Source organism: Podarcis cretensis (genome assembly GCF_951804945.1).
Source record: "Podarcis cretensis genome assembly, chromosome: 16".
Lineage (NCBI taxonomy): Eukaryota > Metazoa > Chordata > Lepidosauria > Squamata > Lacertidae > Podarcis > Podarcis cretensis.
The window spans coordinates 8,957,240-8,979,251 of NC_137186.1; the positions used below are offsets into that span (position 1 = coordinate 8,957,240).

The 22,012-nt window shown below is 47.8% G+C and overlaps 1 protein-coding gene across 4 annotated transcripts; it reads right to left on the reverse strand.

Annotated features, from left to right (window-relative positions):
* Positions 1-1,401: 1,401 nt before the first annotated feature.
* Positions 1,402-20,526, reverse strand: LOC307205782 (protein S100-A1-like). 4 transcript variants are annotated; one of them, XM_079958580.1, is made up of 3 exons: positions 20,385-20,526; positions 3,492-3,705; positions 1,402-1,744 (listed from the first exon to the last, which is right to left on the reverse strand). In XM_079958580.1, exons 2-3 carry the CDS (start codon positions 3,630-3,632, stop codon positions 1,601-1,603), a joined length of 285 nt encoding a protein of 94 aa, XP_079814706.1. In that variant the 5' UTR covers positions 3,633-3,705; positions 20,385-20,526; the 3' UTR covers positions 1,402-1,600. The 4 variants fall into 4 exon arrangements, with proteins under 4 accessions (XP_079814706.1, XP_079814709.1, XP_079814707.1 ...); XM_079958583.1 differs by having other exon boundaries at positions 3,492-3,634; positions 20,385-20,486; XM_079958581.1 differs by lacking the exon at positions 20,385-20,526 and adding an exon at positions 4,873-4,995.
* Positions 20,527-22,012: the final 1,486 nt, after the last annotated feature.

Genomic DNA, 22,012 nt, shown 5'->3' on the forward strand with positions numbered 1-22,012 from the left:
AAGACAAATGCCTCGTAAAACGAAAAACTCACAAAACGAAAGAGTTTTTCGTTTTTTGAGTTGCTTCGCAAGACGGATTTCCCTATGGGCTTGCTTCGCAAGATGAAAACGTCTTGCAAGTTTGTTTCCTTTGTCTTGCAAGTTTGTTTCCTTTTTCTTAAAACCGTGCATTCACTTCGAGGAGCAACTCATAGCACGCGGTGTGGTAGCCTTTTTTGAGGTTTTTGAAGACTTTGGTGATTTTTGAAGCTTTTCCAAAGTCCGTGCTTCGCAAGACAAAAAAATTGCAAGACGAAAAAACTTGCGGAACGAATTAATTTCATCTTGCGAGGCACCACTGTATCCCTTTTATGAGTAAAAATGCATAGGATCAAGATGTATCATTTATTGGTTGACCACAAGGTGGCAGTCCTCTACAGTCATCAGAGAGGTGCTCTTCCACTCCCAGATCAAGGTTTTCTTCACTTCCTGCAGGTCCTATCCAGGTTTTCTCAGAAGTAAATCTCACTGAATTTAATGAGATTAATTCCACAGTGTGCATTGTAGCCTTACAGCGCTATCTTGTACAAGTCTGCTCAGAATTCATTCCCATTGAATCAAATGGGACCTCACCTTTTTGGGAAATTGGGTAGGACTGCAGCTTTGAAGATGGAAGGTGCTGAAAAATCTTGGGCGCAATATATGAGTCAGCCAATCCCTTGCTGCAGTGAACATTTCTCTGGTTTTGTTTTGTTTGTAGTAAAGTTAGAGCTGCAACAAAGTTTAATCTATTTTGAGTAACAAAAAAGTACCCTATATATATTACTTGGGACACCTTTTTAGATGATTTTTAATGCATCAAAGAGCAGTTTGGATAAGTTTGTCCTGTATCCTGGAAGGATGTTGTTAATCACCAATGAAACCATATCTTTATTTTCAGTGACTAAGGTCACAGAGATACTGGTTTACTCTGTTATGTTAGTCACATACACATGACCTTCCTCCACGACCACACACACACACACACACAAATTATGCAGGCTAGCACAGCAGAAACTTATTGCTGAATCTACTTGACAGCAGGCTGGTAAAAAGAAAAAACCCCTACAAGGCTTGTAGCCAACATTTCCATGCTGGTTGAAGAGTGGGCTTCTAAGTAAAATATTTTTGCAGGCCAGTAAAATTAATGGCAGGCTAGTGACATTCGTGGGCATATGTATTTTAACAACACTGGCCGCATCAGTTGGTGCCGCCAGCGCTAGAAGTGAAATAGAATTTTTCTGTTTTTTTAGTTTCAGCTCTTGCGTGGATAGCTGAGTAGAAAGGTCCCAATCCTGGAACCGGAGGTGGTTGCCCCATCCCTAAATCTGCTCCTCCCCACTTTCCCCTGCAAGAAAAGCAGACCAGACCACCAGCAAAGGGTTGGGTGGGGGATGGCTTTTATTAAGCAGCGTTGTCTCGGCGAGCGATTACATGGCACTGAAAGGTGCTCTCTTTCCTCCAGGCTGGAGGGAGAAGCCAAGGAGGCTAGGAGGGGGACCCGGAAGGAGACGGCAAGAGGGGTGCCATGCCAGGCTTGGCAAAGCAGCTGCTTCCGTGGCTCGCCAGGGGTTCCAGCCCCTCAGGAGTTCTCCCAGAAGAAGTTGTTGCAAGCCACAGTGAGGGCTGCCACCAGGACCACAAATTCCTGGAAATCGACCTCCCCATCGCCGTTCTCATCCAGGTCATGCATGATCTTATCCACTGCTTCTGTGTCCTTCTGGGCCTGCAACACAGGAGAGAAGGGGTTCATTTTTTACAATTGTGTTGTTTTACTACTTCTCCTGTTTGCATTGCTCGCCAACCCCGCTTACTTCCTGCCCCATGTATTCACAGCTCCATCAAACGCACTCCATGTTCTGCATCAATAGGAGTATAGCATCTAGATCAAGGGAAGTAATAGTGCCACTGTATTCTGCTCTGGTCAGACCTCACCTGGAGTACTGTGTCCAGTTCTGGGCACCACAGTTCAAGAAGGACACTGACAAACTGGAACGTGTCCAGAGGAGGGCAACCAAAATGGTCAAAGGCCTGGAAACGATGCCTTATGAAGAAACGGCTAAGGGAGCTGGGCATGTTTAGCCTGGAGAAGAGGAGGTTAAGGGGTGATATGATAGCCATGTTCAAATGTATAAAAGGATGTCACATAGAGGAGGGAGAAAGGTTGTTTTCTGCTGCTCCAGAGAAGCGGACACGGAGCAATGGTTCCAAACTACAAGAAAGAAGATTCCACCTAAACATTAGGAAGAACTTCCTGACGGTAAGAGCTGTTCGACAGTGGAATTTGCTGCCAAGGAGTGTGGTGGAGTCTCCTTCTTTGGAGGTCTTTAAGCAGAGGCTTGACAACCACATGTCAGGAGTGCTCTGATGGTGTTTCCTGCTTGGCAGGGGGCTGGACTTGATGGCCCTTGTGGTCTCTTCCAACTCTATGATTCTATGATTCTCGCAGTGCCTCCGTATCTCTCCCTCTCTGCTTTATTCAAACCTCTGCTGTTGTTTAGAAACCATTTAAGAACCTGCCTTCTCTCCCACTCCCCTACCCAGCTCTGACTTCCTGCAAATCCAGTATTGTGATGCTGTTCTACAAATCATCCAATGGGAGCTGTGCTTTGACTTCCTAACATGTATAAGTATGCAGGAGGATTGTATGCTACCCATCCCGTACACAGCATTGCTTGGGAATTCCCAGGAACCAAAAAAGATGAGAGCGGTTTTGAAAACAGTGGTTAAAATCGGTACATTTTCGAAAGGTTCCGCCTGCCATCTTGAATCAAAATGGCACCTGACTGCATCCAAACGTAGAAGAAAAACCTTCTTCTTGATCTCTGGGACCATCACGCAAAATTTGGTTAGAATGAGCACAGCTTTGAAGGATTCAGCAATCCATCTTGATCCAAACATAGGCAAAAAACCTACTCCTTGATCTCAGGAAACCCCATTCAAAATTTGGTTACATTATTGCAAGATGTGTCCGAATGCATAGCAAACAAACAGCATTCCAAAATATTTAACAGGACTAGCAGAAAGTTCCTGGTGCTGTTCAAATACCTGGTTTTCTGCAGCAAACTACCCTTGAACATGGAAGATCTATTTCACTGTATTGGCAAAGAAGCACTGATAGAACTATCCTTTATAATTCTATCCTTTGCATTGACAGGCCATGCGAAGGGAACCCATGCGGAGAGAACCCAAGAAAGGCATGCATGAATGGCGGCAGACCAAGTCGTGCACCATCCCACTGTTTAAATCCACCCAATGCCGGATTTGTTTCAAACCCTCGCAAACACCCCCCCCCCCCGTCTCCTGCCACCAACCAGCTTGCTAGGACCACATTTCACTGTCAAGCCAGCGTTGGATGGGACAGGTAACAAAATCTTGTGCTGCGGAGAGGTCCGGTATCGCTGTGCCGGCCAGTCGGGCTTGCCCTCCTTGGGGATTACTCCATTCCGTTTCCCCATTAAAACTTTCCATACCTCCAGGAAGCAGCCGAGCTCGTTCTGCAGCAGGTCCTTCAGCTCCTTCTTGCTCAGCTTGTACTTGTCGCCCTCCTTGCCCGAGTAGCTGTGGAAGACGGAGATGAGGCCGTCCATTGCGCTCTCCAGCTGCGACGTCATTTCTGCGGTGGTGGTGGTGGTGGTGGTGGTGGAGGAGGAGGAGGAGAAGAGAAGCCCGATAAAAGAACCAACCCTGCGGAGGAATGAAGGTTGACCATCAAACTCCCTGGGTGCATGCATGCAGCCGTTAACACACAGCCAGGAAATGTCACACAAGGTGGGAAAACCCACCCACCCCATGATATAAGAACAGGAGCCTTCTGGGTCAGGCCAATGGCCCATCTAGTCCTGTTTGTCACAGTGGCCAAGCAGATGCCATAATGGGAAGCTCTCAAGCAGGATTCGAACACAAGAGCCCTCTCCCTTCCTATGGTTTCCAGCCACTGGTATCCAGAAGATTTGCTGCCTCCGTATATGGATGCAGAGTGTAGCCATCAGTGGCCTTATCCTCAACAAATTTATCCAGTCCTCTCTTAAAGCCATGCAACTCGCTGTGGCCATTGCTGCCTCCTGTGGCAGTGAGTTCCGTAGTTTAACTGCACCGCACGAAGAAGTACTTCCTTTTACCTCTCCCAAACCTCCCGACGACCCCTTTCTGTAGTCAGAAATACACCGTAGATTTGAAGCATACTTAAAGCACATGACGTCCCCCAATCCTGGGACCTGTAGTTTAAAGGTGCTGGGAGTTGTAGCTCGGTGAAGGGCAAAGTACAGTCTCCAGGATTCTTGGGGGGTGGAGGGTGGGCAGGGAATATGCTTTAAATGTATGGTGTGTACACAGATAATTTCCCACTCGTATTGTCAGGCTACCTTTCAGGAGTTTTGAATCAAGGAAGAGAGATCCAAAGTAAGAGAGAGAGGCTCCACCATGTTGGCATTCTGGACAGGAGTCCCAGGCATGAAGCACAGCGACAGGGAAAGGGCAGGCATACTCCTACAGCTCTGTAGAGATTAGTGTGTTGGACTAGGGCTGGATAAACCCAGGTTCAAATCGCCCTGCAAACTCGTCGGTTTTGGGCCAGCCACTCTGTCAGTGTAACTAGCACTGCAGGCCTTTTGGGAAGACATAAAGGGAGATTGGGGAGATTGCATTGGCCATCCTCAACTCCTCGAGGGGGTGGGGGTATAATTGCAATCAACTAAATGGCACAAGAAGACCCTTGCATTTTCAGTTTTACAGTCGCTTAAAGGTTGGGGCCACCTGTTCCTGGCTTCGAAAACCCTTGCCCTCGCTTGCTCCCACCACACCTGCCTCCCACCCTCACCTGTGCGGGCGCAACCCCAAAACCCTCACCCTCACCTCTCTTTCTGTCCTCAGTTCTGTGCGTCGCAGCAGCCTCTGACAAAGCGAGTCCAAAATAGCTGGTCAGTGGCTTTAAATACGATCCCAACGCCCTCCCCCAAAGGAAGAAACCGATACCGGCAGCTGGACAATCTGGCTGGGAGCTCACCGGGCAGGCAGTGTCCAAATTTAAAGGGGCAGGGTGGGTGCCGGATTAGGCAGGATTCTCTCCACCACACCCAGATGGAGCCACTAAGCCCAGGGAAAGACTGAATACAGTGGAAAATTCTCATCCTATGCAAACAGGAGTCCTTTTTCTTCTTCTTTTTACTCCCTGCTGAATACGCGATCCAGAGAACCCTCACGCTTTTTGATGGGGAACTGTGTCGCTCCCCCAAAAGGCTAGCGAATAGAATCTGCCCTGTGCCAGCCCCAAAAACCCACAAGTGGAAAAAGGCTGGGGTTCTGCAACCACCGTGGTCAACACAGCAAAGCAAATCTTTGGCCTTGTTTTCACAGTTGTATTTCTCTGTTTTACTTGACCGCTGCTGGAAGTTCTTCTCCCTCCATCACCCGCTATATTTGTTTGCTCCTTGGCCCGATCAAAGAGCGCAGTTGTCCTCTGGGATACATTGAAAGCTTGAAAAGGAAGCCTCATGCTACGTGGCACCCAAATGTTCAAGTGCGCGGGAGCCGGGGTACTTCTCTTCCTCCACTCAGCTCAATCCTAGGCAGGGGCGGTTCCACACCTGGGGAGCCCTGAGGGGCTCACTGGGAACCAGTGGTGTCAAAGCAAGGCCAGGACCTGGCGTTTTAATGGCCCACAATGCCCCAGGGCCACTCAGGGGCATTCTGGGAAACTGAAATGGTAGCTCATAGACCCAACCGCCCAATGTGTGCTAGGGGCAGCTGCTGGTAGGCCCACCTAGGGTCTTAGCACCTGCTGTAGTGTGGCAGGAATTTATGTATAGGTTGGCAGGAGTTGGGACCGAGCAACAGGAGCTCACTCTGTTGTGGGGATTCGAACCGCCGTCCTTCTGATTGGCAAGCCCTGGGCTCTGTGGTTTAACCCACAGTGAAAGCACATCAAAGTGTAGGTAGATAAATAGGTACCGCTCCGGCGGGAAGGTAAACGGCGTTTCCGTGCGCTGCTCTGGTTCGCCAGAAGCAGCTTAGTCATGCTGGCCACATGACCTGGAAGCTGTACGCCGGCTCCCTCGGCCAATAAAGCGAAATGAGCGTCACAGCCCCAGTCGGCTGGACCTACTGGACTGGACCTAATGGTCAGGGGTCCCCTAACCTTTTACCTTTATGTATAGGTTTGGGGGGGGTTGCCCCTCCAGCAGATATCATGCACATGCATCCCACTACCAAAATCAGCACAATCACTTTTGTGACTTTCGTGATTTGTCCCCACAAAACACTTCGTCACAGTTTCTCCGTATCTATTCAAAGGGCCTCTGCTGCACAATACCAAATGTAACAATTCACTGACAAATGTATCTATGTACTGGCTCACTGGGAAAACTTCAGAAATTCATATAGACGTGAGCTCAGCTACTCAGCAGCCCCTCTGCCTGAGTGATAATTCCTGGCATCCTGATACCTGAGTGCCAGACAGGTAGCCATTCCAGAAATAACAAACCCAGATGAAGACAAAAGGGTGGGATTAACTTGGCTGGGAAACAGGGAAATGTAAATATCTCTTTTGTTTCACTTGATAGGTGTATGGTGGAGGGCAAGGGGAACCATGGGGCAGGGTCCAGGATGCTCAGATTACTGCCACCAGACCTCCCCTTTCACGATGTAACCATGATGTATTAATGATGTAGTTTGGGGGGGGGTGTAACATGGGGATTAGGGATGCGGGTGGCGCTGTGAGTTAAACCACAGAGCCTAGGGCTTGCCAATCAGAAGGTCTGCAGTTCGAATCGCCGCGACGGGGTGAGCTCCCATTGCTTGGTCCCTGCTCCTGCCAACCTAGCAGTTCGAAAGCACGTCAAAGTGCAAGTAGATAAATAGGCACCACTCCAGCGGGAAGGTAAACGGCGTTTCCGTGCGCTGCTCTGGTTTGCCAGAAGTGGCTTAGTCATGCTGCCCACATGACCCGGAAGCTGTACGCTGGCTCCCTCGGCCAATAAAGCAAGATGAACGCCGCAACCCCAGAGTCGGCCACGACTGGACCTAATGGCCAGGGGTCCCTTTACCTTTAACATGGGGATTAGCAGCTAATAAAAGTTTGGGGGCTCTTTTGTTCAGGGCTTCCGTCTTGTTTCACCTGGTAGCAGGTGGGAGTCCTGTCGCGACAGTCTTCAATAAAGACAAGCCTACTGGCTGCTGTTTGCTCTGGTATTCCTGGTTGGTGCCCTTGGTTTTTTTTGTCCAAGGGAGCCCTCAGATTTCTCCGTTAACATCTGGAAGCCGGTTGCTAATGCTGGTCCTGATCCTACCCCTGTTTACTCCGAACTATGAGTTCAATAAGAGCATTGAAAAGCTGTGCTGGATCAGGCCCATCTAGTCCGGTGTCCTGTCCTTAGAGCTCAAGTGGTGGCTGTTAGAACTGGTAGGGCGGAAGGCAGGGAGCCCAGCAGTAGGTGGCGCCAGAGAGCCAATGGCCCCATCCTTTCCCTTCCCGCTGAGTACTACCAGGAGCAACCCTGAGACTAAGCAGGGGGAGGAAGCTGACAGCCAGGGTCACCCTGGAAGTAGGAAGCCATGGCAATGACCCATTTACCCTAATGGAGCAGCCTCTGGGGTATAAGGGTCAACGAGATGACCCTGGGAAGCTTGCAAGAAAGGCCTGCGTGCAACAGCAACTCTCCCCTCCTGCGGTTGACAGAACGTTGGTAGCCGCAGCTAAGCTAACATCCTAATCTTTTAAAGCTGTTGCAAGTTGGTGGCCATTGTTGCCTCTTGTGGGAGCTTAAATAGGGAGAAGTCCTTTGTTCTGTCTGTTCCAAATCTACCTGACATTTGACTTCACTGGCTGTGCCTGAGTTCTAGTACGATGCAAGAGGGAGGAAAAACTTATCTACTGTCTTCACAACATGCATAATTTCGGACAGCTCTTCTCTCATGTTCCCCCTTCCTCGCCTTTTCTCTAAGACATACTCGGTAAGTAGACCTAGGATTGCTAGGGACGCGGGTGGCGCTGTGGGTTAAACCACAGAGCCTAGGGCATGCTGATCAGAAGGTCGGTGGTTCAAATCTCTGCGACGGGGTGAGCTCCCGTTGCTCGGTCCCTGCTCCTGCCAACCTAGCAGTTCAAAAGCAAGTCAAAAGTGCAAGTAGATAAATAGGTACCACTCCAGCGGCAAGGTAAACGGTGTTTCCGTGCGCTGCTCTGGTTCGCCAGAAGCAGCTTAGTCATGCTGGCCACATGACCCGGAAGCTGTACGCCGGCTCCCTCGGCCAGTAAAGCGAGATGAGCGCCGCAACCCCAGAGTCGGTCACGACTGGACCTAATGGTCCCTTTACCTTTTTATTGCATGGCAGATAAATGTAAGAAAAGATGTCATACCTGAATTATCTAAATTGATAACCTTGCTAACTGAGGTGATACACCTCATGTAAACAATATACCTCAATATAGTTTTTGTTTTATTTATTGCATTTATACCCCAAAGAGCTTAAGGCGGCATACATGTTCCTCCCACCTCTTCATTTAACCCCCAAAACAACCCTGCAAAGTACCGTATTTTTCGCTCTGTAAGACGCACCAGACCACAAGACACACCTAGTTTTTGGAGGAGGAAAACGAGAAAAAAAAATTCTGAATCTCAGAAGCCAGAACAGCAAGAGGGATCTCTGCGCAGTGAAAGCAGCAGTCCCTCTTGTTGTTCTGGCTTCTGGGATAACGGCACAGCCTGCATTCGCTTCATAAGACGCACACACATTTCCCCTTACTTTTTAGGAGGGAAAAAGTGAGTCTTATAGAGCAAAAAATACGGTAGGTCAGGATGAGAGGCAGCGACTGGCCCAAGGTCCCTCAAATGAACATCACAGGGCCAAATTGGGGGGATTTGAATCCCGATCTCTCCCAGGCCCCAGTCTGAAACTCCTACCAATGGCTCTCACTATGAGTCCTCGACTCTGTGAACTATATGTAATATATGTGTTTCTGTTTCCGCTTGCCTGCACCAACATATCAGCTCTTTTTAAAAGGAGTTTGTTTCTTCAAATTTTCTTCCAATGGTCAAAGAACCCCCCCCCCCAAAAAAAAAACAACTCCCGGATATTTGGGCAGACCGGCATCAGACCGAAATCATCCTGTGAAATCTCGGCAGCAGCACGTTGGCCGGGCGCGACTCCTGAGAGGTTTTTTTCCTTTGGTCAGCGCCTGGTCTATTAATACCGCGAGTACGGTTTCTGCCGTAACGGTGGCATTGTCCGGAGACCTGTAACCCATCCTCTCGATAAGGAGGGCCCGCGATCGGGTGTCTCTGCCAGCTTCCTATCGGACAAAGGGTGCTGTCAGAGGAGTCCGCTCGGGTGACGGATCCAGGCCCACCTGACTCTGGGTTACGCAGGGATGAGAAAGGGCCCTTGTTGAATGAAAACGCGCTGCCCTCAATGGTTGCCGTGGAAACAGAGGAGACCCGAAATCGGATTCCGGGCCTGGAGCAGGGACAAGCAAAGCCCAACTGGAAATAAACAAAAAACAAAAAAACCACAACCCACCCACACGCCTCGGGTCCGGTTACAAGACCTGGAGCTTGTGGCAAGAATAAACCGTCCCGGCATTAATGATGCAAGGGGGAGGCCATTAATCATGCATCGTGTTATTGTGCCTTTTCCTCCTCCAGAGCTAGATTTGGCATCCTTGTTCTCAGGCATAAGTCACGATGTTTCATGCCACCCCGGGCACACACATGAGGCAAAGTCAGCTCAGGGCAGGCGGGGCTGCAGTTCTCAGTCGGCTGCCGTGTGGGGAAATGTCGAGGGCACCCCAGGGGTGTGGCGAAAGGCTGGGCTGGGCACATTTTTTTAGCAAAGCGTAGGAAGGCTTCAGAGTTGCGGGATCAGCTTTGTTGGGGTGGGAGGGGCCTGGTGCAAAATGGCGGCTCGTGGGGGCAGAGCTAGGCTCAACATGGCTGCACTGGGGATGGAGCCCAACCAATAACCGGGCTCGGGAACTTGCAGTGGGGGAAATAATTACCTACGATACGATAATCTTTATTGTCATTGTCCCATACAGAACAACGAAATTGAAAAATCACATAAGACATTCAAAACCCAAGCTACGGCAGTCCATGAGCCAAGCATTGTGTATACAAGAGAAAAAACAAAACACAATATTCGGTAAAGGTAAAGGGACCGCTGACCATTAGGTCCAGTCGTGACCGACTCTGGGGTTGCGGCGCTCATCTCGCTTTACTGGCCGAGGGAGCCGGCGTACAGCTTCCGGGTCATGTGGCCAGCATGACTAAGCCGCTTCTGGCGAACCAGAGCAGCACACGGAAACACCGTTTACCTTCCCACCAGAGTGGTACCTATTTATCTACTTGCACTTTGACGTACTTTCGAACTGCTAGGTTGGCAGGAGCAGGGACCGAGCAATGGGAGCTCACCCCGTCGTGGGGATTCGAACCAGAGCAGTGCACGGAAATGCCGTTTACCTTCCCGCTGGAGCGGTACCTATTTATCTACTTGCACTTTGACGTACTTTCGAACTGCTCACCCCGTCGTGGGGATTCGAACCGCCGACCTTCTGATTGGCAAGTCCTAGGCTCTGTGGTTTAACCCACAGCGCCATCTGCGTCCCTACAATATTCAGTACAGTAGTCTAATTTGAAGGCACAGGAATTGATTTGTAATAGCCTGTCATATGTATTAATTTCATTTATTTGTTTGCTTGCATTTATATCCTGCTTTTTACTCCATGTTAGAAACTATATTGTTCCATCCAGACACTGACCAGGCCCAGGCTTCAGCAAGTCGGTGGCCTCATGTGCCTTCCTGCTCATTATTGTTAATGGTGATTATTATTCATAATGATGATGATGTTTTAGCCTCCTTGAGTTTCCTAGTTGCTGCCCTAGTCCAGGCGTTGCCAACGTTTTCGGGATAGAGGGCACTTTAAAATTTCGAGCTATTGCCATGGGTGCCGCTCACAAAATGGCGTCTGCGTGGATGTGGCTTATCACAAAATGGATGCCACAGGAGCGTGGCATAATGCAAAATGGCTGTCTTAAGAGGTGCTGGTGGGCACACAGACAACCTCTGCCCTTGGTTCTAGCAGCCTGGTAGGAGTCAAATCAGATTTGGCGAGACTCTTATCGAGGGGAGGTCTGAGTCTCTTTGCATTATATCAGAGGTTTTCAACCTTTTTGAGCCCATGTCTCCCTTGACCACTGCATTACACAGGTTCCTGCAAGGCTGAATGGTAAAGTTTCTATTGCCGTACAAAGTTTCACATGCACCTTCTGCTCCACCCAGGCTCTCTACGGTCTCTCTCTCCAGACTCTACAATCACTCTGCTCACCATCCTCTATATTAGCAGGTCCCCAACTGCAAATTTGTTTATTTTAGATAGATATAACCATTTGACTGTAATTAAAATAATCAACAAAGCTGCTTGAGAAAAAAGCCTTCAGATCCTTAATATGCTGCAATAAAATACGGCAACGTAAAACAACATTCTTTTTCTAAAAAGAGAAAGACAAAAACTACTTGAATTAGCTTTTATGGAAGGTCACTATTTTCTTAATACAATATTGTATTAAGGGGCAACCTGTTTCCCCATAATTTATTTCTAGAGTCCCTTGCAGTTTTCACTCTTAGGTGTTATTCTTCCTATTACAGCCAAATCCCAAAGTTTCTTAGGACATTCTTTCCACGAAGGGAGTAATGGAACTTTCCAGTTTTGAGCCATTAACATTCTTACAGGTATTTGCAGATAGGAGGCCTGTTCCTTATGTTATTTCTTTAGGTGACATATAGTTCTGCCCTATCCATACCGGATCTAAGGGAACTTCATATTTCATTTTTTTTCTTTTTTCTTTTTTTAAATAATATTTTATTAGGTTTTACAAAAAGAAACAATACAAAAGAAAAACAATATATATCAAAAGTCAAAAATACAACCAACAAAGAAACAATTAGAACACAGCAAAAAAAAAGAAAAAGAAAAGAAGAATTATAACAAACATAAATGGCTTAAAAAATTAACATAAAAAAGAAGAAGAAAGCCTCTTTTCATATTCTTATCCTTCATAAACTTATTTTCCTGGCTTCCACCCGCCTTCCTTTCTTGTATTCCGCTTTAATATTGATTTAGCAAATTCATTCTTATTAATTTTATCCTTTAACAATTCCTTCACTTGTTGTACTATTCAGATTTTCATCCAATATCTATCCCTTCTTTCATACTCTTATTTACCTTATTTACTAGAACCCCTTCATTTCATTTCAATGCCATCAACATTCAAAGGGAACTTCATATTTCAATACTGTTGCTGTTATTCTAATGATCACCTTCCACTATATTTGTGTAAAAGATCCACGCCCACCACATGTGGTGATATGTTCCGTTCTGCTTTCTGCAAATCTACCTTATCTTGGCTTTCTCTGTTGCCTCCGAGTTTGTGGTGCCGTTACCTGCAAAGCCCCTTCGTTTGGTGGGGCTGCATTTGTTATTCTCTCTCTTGCCCCCCCACCTCAGCCTTCCACTCGCTTTATGAGCAGTTGGGACTCATGGCATCATTGCCAGGCTATTCTGGCAGCCAAGATTTTACTTCTCTGGCCTGGCGAAGGAGAATGTGAAGCAGTCAGGCACAAAACACACGCACACCCTCCAACATTTCTCCAATGAAAATAGGGATGTCCAATTCCACAGTAGTAGTATTACTAGTGATTATTATTATTATTATACAGCACCCATCCTACTGGTTTGCCCCAGCCACACTGGGTGGCTTCCAAAATATATAAAAACATAATAAAACATGAAACCTTCAATAAACCTTCCCTCTACAGGGCTGCCTTCAGATGTCTTCTAAGGGTTGTATAGTTATTTATCTATACAGGGGGTCACATAACTCCGTACTCTCCAACGTTTCTCTGATGAAAATAGGGACGTCCTAATGAAAAATGGGACATTGCAGGATCAAATCAGAAACTGGGACAGCTTCTGCAAATCCGGGACTGTCCCTGGAAAACAGGGACACTTGGAGGGTCTGACAGCATCAGGGCTTGCTCCAGTCAGATTGTAAGCTCCCCCCAAAAAAATTTTTTTTCCATGTTATATCATTTGTCTTAGTACTTTAAAATTGTAAACCACCTTGGGTGCCTTGGCAGAAACATGGCTTATTAATGCAATGAAATAGTAATAGTAATAGTAATAATAATAATAATAATAATAATAATAATAATAATAATATTGACAGAGTGTGGGAGTCGGCTCTGCTCCTGGCTTACCTCTCCACACAGATATGTTATAGTCAACATAGTGAATCACTGGGTAGTCATTGATACGGTTCCTTGCATGCCATTTTGAACAATGACTAGCCAGAGCATGAAACCAAGGGCAAATTCCAGATTGCCAAGAAGAGCACACCTCAGTTGGTTCTGCTTCTGAGTTGGCAAGCCGGCCGCCATTTTGCATTCCCCCACAATGCACTGGAAATGGTGGGGGGAAATGGCAGACGCCACCAGCATGCACAGAAAGAATGTGGAGGATATTCCATGAATAGTCTACAAAATGGCTTTCGATGACTAGACGAGGGCCTTGAATTTTTTTTAAAAAAGAAGCGCATCAAATTCTACCAGAAAGGTAGCGAAATGTTTGGCCCAGCTTTGCAATTAAAGTACCGGTCGTCGGCCACTAGTGGGCGACGTGTGCTGTCATCTCTACTGCTTCCCAGGCCTTTGCCACCGTGAACGTCAGCTGATTTTGCAAGAGCTTAAGGCGTGGACCAGAGATGCTCCAGAGACCTGCCAGCATTCCATCGCTCTCTGAATTCCTCCACGGTCTAATATTTCTCTCTTGCTTCCTGTCCTCAAACAGTTGTGTAATTGTGTAATTGCGCTGCGGCGCTGTGCAATGGAGCCTTGTCATTTTTCCAGAATGGAACGACGTTCTGGAATGTTCCCACTTCCACCCAGCCTTACACATGGCCCTTGATTTATTTTCTTTTATGAAATACATGTAAAAGGTTTCGTTTTTTTAAAGAAGAGCACAGTCATTCCTGTGGTATCGGGGCACGGCGGCACATCACGGTCACACTGCACACCGTACATTTAACGGAGGATTATACCACTTCAAGGGGCGTGGGTGGCGCTGTGGTCTAAACCACTGAGCCTAGGACTTGCTGATCGGAAGGTCGGTGTTCCAATCCCCACGACGGGGTGAGCTCCCATTGCTCGGTCCCTGCTCCTGCCAACCTAGCAGTTTGAAAGCACGTCAAAGTGCAAGTAGATAAATAGGCACCACTCCGGCGGGAAGGTAAACGGCATTTCTGTGCGCTGCTCTGGTTCGCCAGAAGCGGCTTAGTCATGCTGGCCACATGACCTGGAAGCTGTCTGCAGACAAACGCCGGCTCCCTCGGCCAGTTAAGCGACCCCAAAGTCATCCGAAACTGGACCTAACAGTCAGGGGTCCCTTTACCTTTACCTATACCACTTCAGCAGTCATATCCCCCTACCAAAGAATAATAATGCTGGGAGCTTTTGTTTGTTAAGTGTCCTGAGCATTAGTTGGTGGGCCTGCTTCCCTTCACAGAACTAAAATTTTCAGAGTTTCCTGGGAAGAGGGTTTGATTGCTAAACCACTCTGAGAATTATAGCTCTCTGGCCATTGCTGACATTCTCTTTATCAGCAACTGGCAACTCCTGGGCCAAAATCTGGCCCTCTGGGGTGTATGATCTACAGTAGGGCTGCCATATGTCTGGAATTTGCCTGACAAAACGGTGTTGGGGTGGAATTTTCCAAAACTGGTAAAAATGTTCGGGAAAGCCCATATTTGAAGTGGGGTTTTTTTTTTGGGGGGGTGGCGGCGAATTTCCTAAAAAATAGCTAAAACGCATACTTTTTTATGGAGATCTTGCAAAAAAAAAAAATCAACAACATTGGATTTTCACTTTTTGAAATATGGGAACCCTAATATACAGTCCACTAATGGAGAGATTTAACTTATAGGGGTACCCAGACAAGTCCTATTACATGCCAAGGCACCCGAGCCTCAAAGTTCCCAGGAGAACAATAAAACACACTGAAATGAAGTATTTTGGTATATGGGTTCAAATAGGCCACAACATGGCCGGCCATGACAGAAGGGTGAGGTAGAGTACCTTCCCCCCTAAGCTGAAAAACTATTGAGGCCCACTGATAAAGAGGTGAGCGGACTTCTGAGAAGACCCATTGGTGGGTTTACTCTGAGTAAGACCTAGTTGTCCCAGAAAGGCCTATTATAGCCTATTGATATCTATCTTGTTGACCCCTCAAAAGCTGCCATAATATATTGTCTGAACTAATTATTAATAGTGGGGAGGAGAAAACCCAGAGCTCTTCACTGCAGTATAAGCTTTCTAGAAAGGTGTCGTTTTTCAACAACACAGCGTCTAGGATATCACTCTTCCATAGGCTTGATTTCGAAAATCGGAAGCTTCTTGTGTTTGGTCAACGTGGAGTAACTGTGCGCTGTACCCTTCCGGTCAACCCATCTGCTGGAATCCCACCTCCCAACCCTTCTCTTCCCTTGGATCCAGAGGATACATGCCGCAGGCTTGTGTTAGGTTCCCTACCATCAGGGTCGTCTTAAGCATATTCGGTGCTGTGGTGCAAAGATCACTCCGGCGCCCCCCCCTCATTTCCCAGAGTTGTCAACCTTTTCCCAAGCCTCTGTGGGAATCACTCTCATCCCACAGAGGCTTGGGAAGGAAGCTGCGTGCCCGCCAGCCAGTACGTTTCCGAGCACAATTCAAAGTGTTGGTGTTGACCTTTAAAGCCCTAAATGGCCTCGGTCCTGTATACCTGAAGGAGGTATATTGCTCTCAGTCTGCAAGTGATACTTGATTATTTTCCCCTGTGCTTCCTTTGCATTTATGTGATGTATTTTTGTGTTTATATACTGTGAACTGCCTTGAATGAGGGGCAGTATACAAATGTAATATAAATATAGATAGATAAATAAAATTACTTATGTAGTAAAGGTAAAGGTAAAGGTACCCCTGCCCGTACGGGCCAGTCTTGACAGACTCTGGGGTTGTGCGCCCATCTCACTTAAGAGGCCAGGGGCCAGCGCTGTCCGGAGACACTTCCGGGTCACGTGGCCAGCGTGACATCGCTGCTCTGGCGAGCCAGAGCCGCACACGGAAACGCCGTTTACCTTCCCGCTGGTAAGCGGTCCCTATTTATCTACTTGCACCCGGAGGTGCTTTCGAACTGCTAGGTTGGCAGGCGTGGGACCGAGCAGCGGGAGCACACCCCGCCGCAGGGATTCGAACCGCCGACCTTTCGATCGGCAAGTCCTAGGCGCTGAGGTTTTAACCCACAGCGCCACCTGCGTCCCTTACTTATGTAGACAGCAATACAAACAGCACAGTTTGGGGCAGGAGACTAACTGCATGAGACAAACACAGGGTGGGATGGGAAAATAGGCCTCCTTACATTGCTAGTGGCTCATCGTGCCCAAGCCATTTTGCTCCCTGAGGCAAAGGAAAAATTGCCTCCCCTCAAATGCCATGTACAAAATCTGACCAGATTAGCAGTTTCGTCTTATTTCTAGACCAGCAGTGGGACATTATCCCTCACCATACCTGCAGGCCACAGGCTAGCATGGAGGGTTACAAAGCAAGCTGGTTTAGTGAAGTTAGGGGGGAAGGTGGGGGCCGTCCCCCTGTCCTTTGCCACCTGAGGCAGATGTGTCACTTTATTGAATAGCAGAGCTGGTTCTGGTACTTTCTTAGCAGGAAGGGGTTGGGAACGGAGGGTTGGGAGGGGGAGAAGGGGAGCTGTTTACAACTGTATTTTTTCTCCCTCTGCCAAGACAGAGAACTCATTCAGTTCCTTGGTCCAGTAGCACCAGCGGTGCTGAGCCTCGCCCCTTCCTTTGCCCGTGGGATTTTGGAAAAGCATCTCTCTGTGTGTGTGCACAGGAACAAGGGGGGGAAGCAGTGGAACGACTGAGTTGTTTGCAAGAACACGGGGTGGGTCGGAACGGAGGGAGCTGGATCTGATGTCGAAGCACAAGAAGAGCAGTGTCTCAAATCCAGGGGTGGATTTACAGGCCGCCCCACCCCTGGTCACCGCCGCCTGCGCAAAGGGTGCCAGCGTTCCTTGCTAAAACATCCCCATCAATCGACAAGCAAGTCAAGGAGGGAGACCAACGTCACTTGCTGTTTGGCAGAGCGAATGCGCCATGGGCCGGCCTTTCAACCGTTCATAGAATCATAGAATGGTAGATTTGAATATATAGGCGGGGTATAATAATAATAATAATAATAATAATAATAATAATAATAATAATAATTTATTATTTGTACCCCGCCCATCTGGCTGGGTCTCCCCAGCCACTCTGGGCGGCTTCCAACAAAGATGAAAGATACACTAAAATGTCACATATTAAAAACTTCCCTGTACAGGGCTGCCTTCAGATGTCTTCTGAATGTCAGGTAGTTATTTATTGCTTTGACATCTGATGGGAGGGCGTTCCACAGGGCAGGCGCCACGACCGAGAAGGCCCTCTGCCTGGTTCCCTGTAGCTTTGCTTCTCGCAATGAGGGAACCGCCAGAAGGCCCTCGGCGCTGGACCTCAGCGTCCGGGCAGAATGATGGGGGTGGAGACGCTCCTTCAGGTATACTGGACCGAGGCCGTTTAGGGCTTTAAAGGTCAACACCAGCACTTTGAATTGTGCTCGGAAACGTACTGGGAGCCAATGTAGGTCTTTCAAGACCGGTGTTATGTGGTCTCGGTTATTATTATTATTATTATTATTATTATTATTATTATTATTATTATTATTTGCTGAGACTCCTGCATTGCAGGGTGTTGGCTGATAACTACCGAAGCTGGAGGGGTGGTGGGCAGGGCATCTAATGGGAGGGTGGGCCATCTCATTCTCCCTCCCTCTTCCCTTGCAAAGGGACAATGGGCACAAAGCAATCTCAAACGCAAGCACCAGATTTGGATGACGCCAAGGTTGCAGGTTCAATCCCGGGACAGGACAGCTGCATATTCCTGCACTGCAGGGGGTTGAACTAGATCATAGCTGTCAACTTTTCCCTTTTCTTGCGAGGAATCCTTTTCAGAATAAGGGAATTTCCCTTAAATAAAGGGAAACGTTGACAGCTATGCACTAGATGTTCCTCAGGGTCTAAAATTCTATGATCCTATGATTCCCATCATCTCTGACCATTGGGCATGCTGGCTGCCAGGGGTTGGGAGTGCAGCAACATCTGGAGGGCTGCAGGCTCTCCACCCCTGCTCCCTAAACTTACGAGGAAGAACATTTGCTTTTATTCTCTAATATGCGACGTGGTTGACAGATCCACGCTTGCAGGATCTTCTGGGTCAGAGATGAGTCATGGGTGCAGATGGTGATGCCAAGTCAACATAACACATGCAGCCATGGTGACTGCCAGCTCAGCGCGTTGAAGGAATCATGGGCGATGCTCCTTGCTCAGAGAAGCCACATTGGTCTAGCACTTGGATTATTCAATTTGTTAATGATCTGGATTAAAGGAGGATGATCCCAATTCTGGGGTAGCTGACAGTTACCCTGCTTAGGCATTAAGTGCCACAGCCCTTTTCAGAGAGACCCGTTCACTTGTGGGTAGATGACCTGAATCAGAGAAAATTAGGGCTTCCTTTAACTCTGGCTTGCATCTAGGAAATGCCTCTGGGCAGGTGCAGAGTGCCTTTTGCTTGCCAAACTGAGTAACCACCCCCTAATCGCCAGCCAGGGGAAAGGCATGGGCACAGAGGCAAGCTGGTTTGGGGACTAGGTGCCCACAGGTGCCAGTGTGCTCTCCAGCCCCTCTAATGGTGCCCACAAAATATCTCTTTCAAAATCCAGGGCTGGTTTGCTCTTCCAGCTCAGTTCCTGTTTGCACTGGCTCATTCTCATACGCTGAAAGCACCCTCTTAAATGTGCCAGGATTCAATCTTCCCATTCTGGACATAGAAGAGGTGCAAAGAGCTTCTCTCTGCGAGAAAGTACAGTGGTCTGTGATGTGGGTCCCTTTTCCCTGTTGGGGGGCAGCCAATGGGGGGCGGGAATGCCATTTTCACTCTTTCAAATGCTGCAGCTGTTTTGTGCTAGGCCGTACCTCCACAGCAGCTATCAGAAAATTCTACTAAATATTATTATTGTTGCTATTATTATTATTATTATTATTATTATTATTATTATTATTATATTACAAGTACTATTACTGCATTTATGTCACAGAGAAAACAGCACAATCATAAAACCATGTAATAAAATCCACACACAAAAATCTATTAAAAACCCTACAGCAGTGAGTTCCATAGATTCACAACCGCACAGTGCAAATTTGCAGTGCTTTGTTGGTCTCTCCTAAACGTACTGGCTCCCAGTCGTTCCCTGGGCAGTGCCGACATTCCAGCAGAGAGAGAAAATAAAAATAATAATATCAACTTTCCATCCTATCCCCTCCATCACCCAGCTGCCCCCACCCCCAAACTAACCCACCAAATGTGTTTGCCTTTTCCTGATAGGTGCTCCAAACATCTGGACCGTTTCAGCTGCCCTTTAAGGGAGGGCCATCACACAGTGGAAAAGCACCTCCTTTGTACCCAGAAGGTCCCAGGTCTTGAAATGTCTCTCACCTGAAACCCTGACATTCAGGTGTAGTAAAAGCTAAGACAAACAAATGACCTGGTGTGATATAAGGCAGTTTCCTGTTTTCCTTATCAACACAGCTTTTTATTCAGAACAATGAGGACTAGGATCTTAACTTGACTTTTTGGCAGTGCCACCTGTCTGAAACTCTTGAACGCAGCTGCCTGTCTGTGGAGACAGAGGGAATATTGATCTAGATAGACCAGCAAAAGAAGACGCTGTTGGATCAGACCTCCAGCCCCTCTCTAGTCCTGTCCTTGCAGCTGCCAACCATATCTCCCAGCGACAAACCCGCAAGCACAACAGCCCTCTCCCCTCCTGTGTTTCCCTCCGACCACAGAGGCAGAGCGTAGCCAATGTGTCTAGTAGCTATGAATAGCCTTCTATTCCCATGTATATGCCCGATCCGCTTTTAAAGCCATTCCAGTTGCCGGCCATCACTGCATTCCTGTGGCAGAGAGTTCCACAGGTCCTGAATCTTCCAACACTCAGCTTTGCCTGCAAGTTCTGCTCTTGTGGAGGAGAAGAGCCTCTCTCCGTGTTATCAATGTGATGCGTAATTCTGTAAACTTCTGTCAAGCCGCCCTTTTCCCTCGCCTCTAAGCTGAAAAGTCCCAGACACTGAGGAGCTCCTTTTCGTGTGTCCTTTTCTTGGGAGAGCAGAGAGGAGGAGAAAGCCATGCCCAGTGCTGCCCCTTTCCCAATCCCCTTAAATCGAAACCACTTACTTAAAACCTGGAGGGATCTTGCGTGCGGCTGCTGCAGCAGGTCTGGGCTAGGTGGGTGCCAGAGGGACTTGCCTTGTACCCGGGTCTGGACCCTCCCCCCGGACCCTCCCCATCTCCGAGCACCAATGAAGGGAAGTCGGCAACCGGTCAGAAAGCACAGAAGTCTGTTTGTCTAGCCTGCTGTGGCCCAGCAGAAGAGGCCGTGGGCATAACAAAGACCAATTGTGCCCCATCTCCGAAAAACAGCCGGCTCTCACACCCGCTACCTCTCAATTCTTCCTTCATAAAATGAAGGTGGGGGAGAAAAAATAACCCTCTGAGGTTTTTCAAGCAGCCAAGCTCAAATATTTGGTGCCTGGGTGCTTTTCGCTTGTTTTTGTTTGTTTTTTTTTTTTTTTTTACACAGCGTCCAAAATTCTGGGACAGGGAAAGAAAAAAAGGGGGTTATTGATTGGGGGTGGTGAAGCTGTGGCCCCGCAGGTGTTGCAGAACTACAACTCCCATGAACCTTTGCGGTTGGCCACACTGACTAGGGGCTGATGGGAGTTTTGAGCAGCGACAACTGGAGAGCCACAAGCTCTCCATCTCTGTTTTGCACCTCTCTACGTGCATTTAATGTGTGATCCCTAATTGGTTGGGAGCATAGCTGTCAACTTACAGATTTGAAAATAAGGGACCAGCAGCCTTGAAAATAAGGGATCAGCTGCCAAAATAAGGGATTTTCTGGGCACAGGTATGTTCAACTTCTGAGCCCCTCTGAGCCAAAGGCAGAAAGCCCAGCCAGCAGCCAAATGAAGCTTCATGAATAAGTGACAACAGCGGGACATGGCGCTGGGATAAGGGACTGTCCCGCCAAATAAGGGACACTTGACAGCTATGGTTGGGACGTGTGTCTAGGAGAGGTGTGGGCATGCGGCTGGACTCCCAACTCCCACAATCCCCAGCGGTTGGCCATGCTGGCTGAGGTTGATAGGAGTTGGGAATTCTGGATGGAAGACTGAAGAAACCCCAACTAAAGAATCATGGCAAGAAAAATTAATGGACTACGCAGAACTGGCAAAACTGACATACAAGCTACGGGACAAGGATAACTGTGACTTTAAAGATGTATGGGAACCCTTTACAAAGTACCGTATTTTTTGCTCTATAAGACTCACTTTTTCCCTCCTAAAAAGTAAGGGGAAATGTGTGTGTGTCTTATGGAGCAAATGCAGGCTGCGCAGCTATCCCAGAAGCCAGAACAGCAAGAGGGATTGCTGCTTTCACTGAGCAGTGATCCCTCTTGCTGTTCTGGCTTCTGGGATTCAGAATATTTTTTTTCTTGTTTTCCTCCTCCAAAAACTAAGTGCATCTTGTGGTCTGGTGCGTCTTATAGAGCGAAAAATAGGGTATTTGAAGACGCAACAAAGCCAACTGGACTCCTTGGCTGGCTTTGAATAAACATTCGAAAACTTTTTATTGATAATAATCAGCTAAATAGTTTGAGGAGCTATACAACTGTGTAACATGCAGGAAATAGCATTTTTAGAGAAATCAAAGAGTGGAACTGAGGGAAGTCGGGGGGAGGGAGGGGAGGGAGGAAAAATGGGGGGGGGAAATAAGGATGATATGTTTCTGGCTAATATGTT

Excerpts from the sequence above, each read along its gene's own strand:
- LOC307205782 (XM_079958580.1), bottom strand. The coding sequence starts at position 3,632 with ATGACGTCGCAGCTGGAGAGCGCAATGGACGGCCTCATCTCCGTCTTC. Across the intron at positions 1,745-3,491 it reads AGCTCGGCTGCTTCCTGGAG|GCCCAGAAGGACACAGAAGC; the intron begins GTATGGAAAGTT and ends CCTGTGTTGCAG.